Here is a 9,424-nt window from a genome sequence, read left to right on the forward strand (position 1 = left end):
TTTGGGTATGGTGGGGAGTGTTTAGAGGCCCAGCTTGGAACTTGTTTAAGGTGTAGTGGGATGGGGATTCGAGAGTTACTTTTTAGAAGATAACAGGGTGTGGGGATGCGGTGCAGGACACTCACTGGACCAAGCTGAGTGTGGATTCTGACAGGCCCTCCAAGCCTCTGTTTCTTCAGCAGTGAAATGGGAACATTATTATCTATTCCTTCAGATTTGTTTGGATTAAAGAAGATGCCATAGGAAATCACTTGGCACAATGCTTAGCACATTGGGGCACTTGGCCAACCTTGGCTTACTCTCTTTTTTCCTGGAAGAGCGCACAGATTGGCCCAGGCTCTCCTGTTCCTGGTCATGGACACATGTGTGAGAAGGGTAGAGGGACAATGTTGGGGTGAAGTTTCAGCACCGCCTCTCCCCTTTCTCATAGACTGCAGGAAGAGCTGAGGCTGTGTGGGGCGCAGGCATGCCGGTGCTGTCAGAGGACTCGGGTGAGTGTTGTTCAGCTGGGGCCCACAGACAGGTTTTGGGCTGTGACTGGTCCTGGAGCTCAGATGCTGCTTCTGCTCCCAGCATGCCCAGGACAGGCCCAGGTGCTATTTGAGGGTCCCTTGGGGTGCTGAGGGACAGAAAGTGTCCATTGCATTGACTATAACTTTTTAAAACTTTCCCCAGGTTTGCATGAAACCCTGGCTCTGCTTACCTCTCAGCTCAGACCTGACTCCAACCACAAGGAAGAAATGGGCTTCCTGAGGGATGTCTTCAGTGAGAAAAGCCTCAGCTACTTAATGAAGGTAAAATCTTGTTGTTGCATCTGTCTGGTTAGGATTCTAGGCGTCCTGGGGTGATGCAAATGGTGTGTGCTCAGCTCATAACTGGGAGGTTGTAGGTTCAAATCTGCCCAGTGGAGAAAGGTCTTAATGATTCAGAAGATTCCAAGATCAGAAGCCCAAACCCCCAATCCCATTTCCATCAAGTCACATTTTGACTCACAGAGACTCTCAGTAAAACTTCCTTCCAGGGTTTCCAAGGCAGTTAATCTGTTACAGAAGTAGATTGCCTCATTTTTCTCCTGTGGAGCAACTGGTGGGTTTGTACTGCTGACAAATCCAGTTAGCAGCTGAGACTGAGCCACGGGGCTCCATTCTGAGAGACCTGGGGAGATTAGGGACAGGCCTGCATAGTGTGTGTCTGCCCTGGAACACAGGGGATTGACCCTGAGGAGTTTGATGGCTGTGGCTGGGATTGATTTCCTGGTTGTGGATTGATAACACAGGGGTCATCTTAGCAATGCCTTTGCTGCAGAAAGTCTTCAGAGTCCAGGCAGGCAAGACTTTCTCTCGTGCCATCCTATTGGTGACCTAATTTACAGTCCACATGTCAGTGCAACTGTGAGTGGAGCGTGTGGCGTCCAGGGTAAACCTGGGGCAGCTGGTCTGGGAGTCCCAGCCTGAAACCCTCTGTCTTTGCAGATTCACGAGAAGCTACGCTATTATGAGAGGCAGAGCCCCACCCCTGTCCTGCACAGCGCCATGGCACTTGCTGAGGATGTAAGTTCCAGGTTTTTCTTCTTGGTGTTGCCTCAGAGGTCCCTTTAGCTTGTCTTGCTGACCTTGGTTAGCCAGGGGACTTCAGGAACTGGCAACTCCAAGAGATGTCTCTGTCGCTCCCTGTCTTCCCCCTCCCTGGGCCTCCTGACCGCCGGGAGGGACGCTGGGAGACATGATGACAGAAGGTGCCTCCTTACTCTGTGTTCTTGAGAAAGTCTGTTTCCTTAGCTGCACAGCAGAGTGTTTGGAGGACTGGAGCTAGGAATGGGACCTACCTTTCTTTCTTTCATTTATTTATTTTTTTTTTGAAGTATGTTGTGCCTGAGCCTTTGAGGCTGTGAAGGAAGACAGGACCCACCAGCACACCCTGGCACTGGCTTGGAAGTCCCCTCTTTAAAGTCCCCTCTGTTAGTTTCTAGTGCTTTCTGACATGGGGTGGGTGCAGGTCCTTGATTCTTTCTCCACCACAGGGTAGCAAATAGGAGCGTGTTAGATATCTGCTTCTCGGCCCAGTGCTGCAAGCTCTGGGTCGTCAGACAAGTTGCTCTCTCAACTCTGATCTCTCCACCATAAAATAGAGCCATGGTGAAGGACACAGATTGTAAAGCCAGGCAACTCCACACTCAAATTCTGCCTGTGCCGCCTACCAGCCATGCAACCTTGGGTTAAGTATTTAGTCTCTCTGGGCCTCAGGTTTCTCATCTGAGAAATGGCAAAATAATAGTACCTGTTGCATCTGGGTTCATTGTGAGGATTAGACAAGAAAGTCTGTGTAAAGCAATCAGCACAGGGTAAAGGCTTGGTGCATTCAGCTCGCGGTGAGATTTCCCAGTTCCTGGGTGGCCCGTGTGGTTAATCCCTTAACTACGAGCTGAAAGGTCAGTGATTCGAACCCACCTGCAGGTACCTGCAAAGGCCTGGCATTTTGCTAGTGAGCGATCACAGCCTCTACGGAGCAGCTCTGCTCTGGCCACAGAGGATGGTCGTGAGTCAGAATCGACTCTCCGGCATTAGGTTTGGTTTTGCTGTGAAGATTGGTTTTGCCCTTCTCAAGCAAACAGCACACAGCAAGGTCTTCATAAATTCAGCTCCTTTTAGGATTTCCCCTGCGGAGCAGCTCTGCTTTCCTGCTCCCTGGTCTATTGTTTGGGAGCATCAGTCCTGGGGTGCCCGAAGGTGGGCTGTGTCCTGGTGGTGCATCGGTTTTCCCGAGGGGCTCCTGGACGGCAGCCCCCCTCCCCCCAGCTGTCTGTGGCATTCTCTGTTCCTCTCCAGGTGATGGAGGAGCTGCAGGCCGCCTCCGTGCACAGTGACGAGCGGGAGCTGCTCCAGCTGCTGTCCACCCCCCACCTCAGGGTAGTCACGCTGTCCCTGCCCGCCCACACTCTTGTGTTTCCGGGGACGGGGGCGGCAAGGAGTGCTGGGTCATTTGACTGAGAGGAGATGTCTAGTGAGGGCCCTTCGAGGGTGATGTCTGGGTGATGGTCACTCTGTTATAAGATTGGAGACCCCCAGACCACTGGCCAGGCAAGACCTCCAACCCCCTTTGCTCTCCGACTTTCTGACAGGCGGTACTCATGGTACATGACACAGTTGCCCAGAAGAATTTCGACCCTGTCCTCCCTCCTCTGCCTGATAACATTGATGAGGAGTTTGAAGAGGAATCAGTGAAAATCGTCCGCCTGGTGAAGAACAAGGAACCCCTGGTATGTGTCGTCCACTTCTTGTCCCTGTTCTGTTCCTTCTCCCACTGCATCCCACCTTGGCCCAGAAAACCGGAAAGGACCTCCCTGAAGTCTTCGGATTTGTGAAGGCAGCTTTGTCAAGGCTGTCGCTAGTGCTTTTCTTTGTGGTTCAACAGGGTACCCCCATCTTTGTGGAATGCAGCCCCCTTGCTCCATGGCCAACCCCCTTTGTGTGCAGCGGGACAACCAGCATAGTGGGACAGCCCACTCACACCAATCTAAGATTGGCAAATCTAGTCCACCACCTGCTTTTATAAATTAGGTTTCACTGGAGCACAGCCACCTCCGTTTATTTACATATTGTCTGTGGCTGCCTTTACATTATAATAACAGAGTTGAGTAATTATGACAGCAATAATTTGGTCTGCACAGCCAGAAATATCCGCCTTCCTCCTACTCCGCTGAATAAGGAGCTCTGTGGGACAAAGCATGAAGCACTTGGCTGCTAACTGAGAAGTTGGTGGTTCAGACCCACCTGTGGTTATATGGGAAAAAAAGACCTGGTGATTTGTTCACTGCCTCGGAACCAGCCTGGAGTGAGTCTATACTGTATGTTTGCTAACAGAATCAACTTGAGACTCCATAACACATTCTCTGAATACTGGAGTCCCCGGGTGGTGGAAATGGTTACCAGTTACTGTGTGGTGGCTCACAGTTGGAGGTTTGAGTCTACCTTGAGATGTGTAGGAAGAAAGGTCTGGTGATCTACTGAAAAATTAGCCCTGTAAAACCCTGTGGAGCAAAGTTCTGTCCTGCCACGTGGCTCTGCCACTGATTAGACAACGCCGAGGAAGCTCAGGACACACCATAGGCTCTTCACCCTGGCTGAGAGGGTGATACCCTGCTGGTTGGGGCTGAGAATAGATTTATTGAACAGAGGAACAGGTGGTTTGCTGGATGGAGAGAAGGACTGGACATTCAGGAAATGGGCACTGGCTCAGAGAATACTGTACCAGATGCTTTCTGTTTTCACGTTCACCGAGTGACCATCAGCAGGCTACTTTTGCAAACAGATGAGGATTTCTCTCTTCTGCGTCCATGTCCTCCTCTGTAAAATGGGGCCGATGATCCACCCACCCAGTAGATCTGTTGTGAGCCCTCTTGTGTATCAGGCCCCGTGCTGTGTGCTGATACTTCAGGGAGGAAGGAGGCTCAGCCCCTGTCCTTAGGGCACTTGTAGGCATAATGTTAGATGCTATTGATTTGGCTTCAACCCATAGTGACCGTGTTTACACGGAATAGAATACTGCCCTGTCCTGTGGACTTAATAGAAGGTTGTGATCTCATCCAAGGAGGGAGTGACTGGGGGTGGGTGGGTAAGCCTTAAGGAAGGCTTCTGGGAGGAGGTGATGCCCAGGCTGAATTCTGAAAAAGGAAAAGGAATCTGCCAGAAAGAAAAGGGTGCAGATAGACCTTCTAGGAATTAAGAACTGCAGAGTCCTGGGGGAACAGACAGTGTGGTATATTTTGGGGAGCTGTAAGCAGCTTGCTGTGGCCAGAATGTCAGATCTGAGCTACGGAGGGACCAGGTGAAGCCAGAGGGCCTGGTGAGATCTGATCAGAAAGGGCCTGACTGACCTCGCCCAGCTGCTTCTGACAGTCAGGAGTTGGTGCTTGCTTTTAAACAGTGAGCAGTGAGCGCTGCCGTCCTTGTTCCTGAGCTCCGGCGGGGCCATAACTGGTTCCCCGTGGTAACACCAAAGGGCTCCTGTCTCCCTGCTGTTGGTTACAAAGGCTGGTTGAGAATTTGCTGGCACATATTGTCTTTTTGATATGTCCATGAGAATGGCAGGGGGCTGCGATATGAAAGATGGGACGCTGGACTCAGAGTCACCGAAAGCTTGGCTCCTCACCAGCTGTGTGACCTTGAGGAGGAAGCTTAGCGTCTTTGAGCCCCAGTTCCTCATCTCCCAGATGGTCTTTGCATGCTGTTAAGTGCTGTGCTAACACAGTGGGGGTGTCCTCACCTGCCATGCGGGGTTCCTGGGTTCTGTTTCTGATGAATCCATCTCAAGTGCAACTACCACGTGTCTGCCAGCAGAGGCTTGGGTATTGCTGAGATGCTAAACAAGATTCAGCAGAGCTTTTAGCCAGAGACAAACTAGGAAGAAAGGCCTGGCAATCAGCTTCCACCCAGATCAGCTAATGAAACTTCAGTGGATCGCAGTGGTCTGATCGCTTTGTACCTGGGCTGCCATGTGTTGGGAGGAAGACAGCTAACGACAACATACTCATGGAGGGTGTTGGCTTTCTTGAGGATGTCTCCAGTGCGGGGACATTCCCCACTGCTCTGCCCTCTGGGCCGGCAGAAGGAGGGACAGGGGTGCTGTGTTGGACTCTGTGAGTGAGGGTCTGAGGTTGGGGACACTTGAGGACCCTCATGCTCTGTGTCTGATGCAGGGTGCCACCATCCGACGCGATGAGCACTCGGGAGCCGTGGTCGTGGCCCGGATCATGCGAGGGGGTGCAGCCGACCGAAGCGGTGAGTGGCAGTGACTCTGGCCTAGCTGAGATAATAGCCATCGCCCTAGAGCCTTCCTCTTTCGGACCCCGATCTCCCTCCTCACTCTGACCCAGGCAGGCGCCTGTTTGTGTGGTGCCTCCATTTCGGGGAATGAAGCTGGAATTCTTGCCTCCTTTCCAAACCCAGTTGTTGTTGTTGTCATGCACCCTCGAGTCATTTGCGACTCATAGCGACCCTATGTACAACAGCCCTAAACCGTGCTCTATCCTGTGCCAGTCTCATTGCCTCTGACACACCCATCCCGAGTGCCACAGTCACTGAATCAATCCACCTCGTAGAGGGTCTTCCCCTCCTGTGCTGTCCCTCCACTCTGCCCAGCATGATGTCCCTCTCTAAAGACCTGTCTCTCCTTTCAACATGTCCAAAGTATGTCAGACGAAGCCCCAGAATCCTTGCCTCCAAGGAGACCCAGTAGACACTTTAATATTTTATAAAATTTTTTATAAATATAACAGAATGCCCTGGTGGCCTGGTGGGTAATGAGCTGTGCTGGTAACACAAAGACGGAGCCTCTTTGGGGTGAATCCTGCAGTGATTCCAAGGGAGAAAATGGAAGATTTCCTGATGTGCATTTTACAACCTCTGAAAGCCCACTGGAGGAGGGTCAGCTGTGAGTCAGTTCTGACTTGAAGACGATGAGTTTATAAATATGTGTGGAGACTTTAGGGTTGATCTGGGAAGAGCTCAAGTGATGTCTTAGGATAGAGACTGTTCCAATTAAGCACAGGAACGTAAGAGCATGAGATTCTTAACTGGGGGGTAGGGGAGACACAATCCTGTCCTTCCCTAGTTGCTGCAGCAAGCCAGCCACAAATTCCTGAGGGAAGCGCGTTCATCGCCTGGCTTTGTGTGGGCGGAAGACAGGTGGAGAATCACCGGTGTGTGGAAGAAATCCTAAGCAGGGAGTCAGGCTTCCTGGCCATTAGACGGGGGTTGTTACCCAAAAGATTCTGTGGATAATCCTAGACCGTCTTAAATAGGAAGCCACACACAAATCCCTTGGAGGGCTTGTTAAATTCCAGATTCAGATTTGTCAGGTCTGGCGTGGGCCTGAGGTTTTTGCATCTCTAAGATTCTGTACATCATACCTGGTGCTGATGCTGCTGGCCCAGGGGCCACTCTGAGTAGCAAATAAGACCTTAATATGCACAGACTCTTGTCATTAAGCTAGAGGCTAGTGTGTGGGTATTTTTAACCCCCTCATTGTCACCAGGGAAGTTTCATCATCAAAATGAAAAGGACATTCTTAGAGTGTAACTGTAAGTTGAGGAAAGTGAAGAGTTAAGCATGTTTTTAAAGGAAGCAGAGGGGATAACAGAACAGACTTCCCAAGTCAGAATAACTGAGTTTGAAAGCACCCTGGAGTTTGAAGGCACCCTGGTAGAGCGGGGTTTAAGCACTCAGCTGATAACCAAACAGGCTGGTAACTTGACCCCCCCTCCCCCAGTAGCTGTGCCCTTGGGGGTGGCGAGAACGTGGTTGTGTGCGTTTCAGACAGCCTAGCTAACTCTGTGTTCTGTTCCTTAAGTGGGGCCCACTATGAGCCAAAATGGACTCATATACTCCTGACAGCAACAGTGTTCGCTTCTTCCCTGGCCCCAACCCTTTGAATCTTTGAGCCCAGAACACGTTAAATAAAACTTATATCTCTTAAAGCAACAGAAAACCCCACCATGACAAAAAACAATAGGTTGTTCCATTATTTTTTAAGTTTGGCCTTGGGCCAGGCTATTTAATCTTTGTAGGACTTACTGCCAACTTGTAAATTGGGGTTTTCACCAAGTGGTTGTGGGTCAGCACCCAGCACTCGATGGGGATCCCTCGTCACCTCCTTGCCTTCTGCTGCAGTGGATTTCTCTGTGCCAGGCACCCCTGCGCTGACACCCCGCTGTGCTGTGTCTCCTCCTAGGCCTGGTGCATGTTGGAGATGAGCTTCGAGAAGTGAATGGAATCGCAGTCCTGCACAAGCGGCCTGACGAGATCAGCCAGATCCTGGTCAGTGTTTGCGTGCTGCCCGGTGGGTTCCTTGGAGACCAAAGCCGGGGCTCTTCCTGGGGCCAGCCGCTTCTGGCACATCCTCTGTGTTTTCCTGAGGAGGTGGCTTAGTGAAGTGGTCTCGCTGTGTCTGAGGATGGGGGTCAGGAGGGGTGGACGTCCAGCCCACTAGCTCCTCTCAGAACTTATTGCAGCACAGCCACAGCGCTCTCCAGGATTCTCTCAAAACATCCCCTTCCTGACAAGATCCCGGTAACAGCCCCGGTGTCCAGCTACACCTGAATGCATTGAGAAATTGTAGTCACACAATGGAATACTATCCAGCACTCAGGAGTGACGATTTAAAAAAATAATCCTACGTAACTTGTGAGAGACTGGAGAGCAATATGCTGAGTGAACTATATCAGTCTCATAAGGACGAATACTGCATAAGACCATTATTGTAAACATAGAAGGATAACTTGTAAAACGTGTGGGGACGGAAGGAGGGGAAGAGGTAGGAGGATAGGTAAGGACAAAGCCACAGGGTTGCACAGTTTGGTGCGTAGACGGAGGGGGTGAAGGAAATGGATCTGGTGGGGACCTAAAAAGAATGGTTAATAGTGAACAAGTTCCAGTGGTGATTGATTGTATAAAACATAATGCAGGCGAATGATTGTATGAATATGAAAGAATAGTGTGAAACACAATGTATATGAACTTTGTGAGCAAACCAATATAAAATTAAAACCCAAACAAAAAATATCCCCTTCCTCCAAAGGAGCCAAGGAGCTTTGAGGTCAACTGGATGTGGGTTCAAATCCTGATTCCACCCATCATAGCTGTGTAACCTTGACCAAGTCATCAGATCATTCAGAGCTTCAGTTTCCTTTTACATAAAGTTGGTTTCTCCATCATGTGTGGGTTTTGTTAGAATGTGAACATCTGGAAAAGGTAAGTGCAGGAATTAAAAACAACCTGTGCAGTCCACTTAGATAATTTTAAATGAAAACTTGGTACCAGTAGTCAGGAGATCATGATATACTGCACTGGAAAAGTCTGCAGTCAGAGACTTCTCCAAATATTGAGGAACAGTGATGTCAGTTTGAGGACTAAGGTGCATCTGATTCAGGCCATGGTCTTTTCAGTCACTTGCTCTGCATCTGAAAGCTGGGCAGCAACTTAGGATGAAAGAAGAATTGATGCCTTTGAACTGTGGTGTTGGAGCAGAGTATTGAATATTCTGTGGACTGACTGCCTAAAGAACAAACATGTGTCTTGGAGAAGGTGCAGCCATAGTGCTCCTGGGAGGCAAAGATGATAAAGCTTTGCCTCATATACTTTGACCATGTCCTTGGCAGAGGCTATTCCTTAGAGAAGGGCATCGTGCTTGGAAAGGTGGAAGGATGGTTGGTGAAAGAGAGGAAGACCATCAATAAGACGCTTTGAACACAATGACAGCAGCAATGGGCTCGGGTGGGTCCCAGGTCCCAGGCTAGGACAAGGTTCATATCTGTTGTTCACAGGATTGCTATTAAGGTCATACTTGACGGCACCTACAACAAATGAAAGCTGAAAAATTTTTTTTAATTCTTTTTTTTTTTAATTTAGTTTGTTTATTTTTCATTTCA

At 49.8% G+C, this 9,424-nt stretch overlaps 1 protein-coding gene across 1 annotated transcript in view; it reads left to right on the plus strand.

Moving 5' to 3' along the window:
• Positions 1–465: 465 nt before the first annotated feature.
• Positions 466–9,424, plus strand: part of MPP3 (membrane protein, palmitoylated 3 (MAGUK p55 subfamily member 3)) — a 31,561-nt gene continuing 22,602 nt past the window's right edge. Inside the window, exons 1-7 of the mRNA XM_006897856.1 lie at positions 466–491; positions 676–794; positions 1,473–1,550; positions 2,826–2,906; positions 3,119–3,256; positions 5,696–5,777; positions 7,729–7,814. Coding sequence (XP_006897918.1) covers positions 467–491; positions 676–794; positions 1,473–1,550; positions 2,826–2,906; positions 3,119–3,256; positions 5,696–5,777; positions 7,729–7,814 — 609 coding nt within the window. The 5' untranslated portion in view covers position 466. The remainder of the gene's footprint in view (positions 492–675; positions 795–1,472; positions 1,551–2,825; positions 2,907–3,118; positions 3,257–5,695; positions 5,778–7,728; positions 7,815–9,424) is intronic.

This window comes from Elephantulus edwardii, unplaced genomic scaffold, assembly GCF_000299155.1.
Source record: "Elephantulus edwardii isolate Elephantulus edwardi_28Jun2011 unplaced genomic scaffold, EleEdw1.0 scaffold00216, whole genome shotgun sequence".
Lineage (NCBI taxonomy): Eukaryota > Metazoa > Chordata > Mammalia > Macroscelidea > Macroscelididae > Elephantulus > Elephantulus edwardii.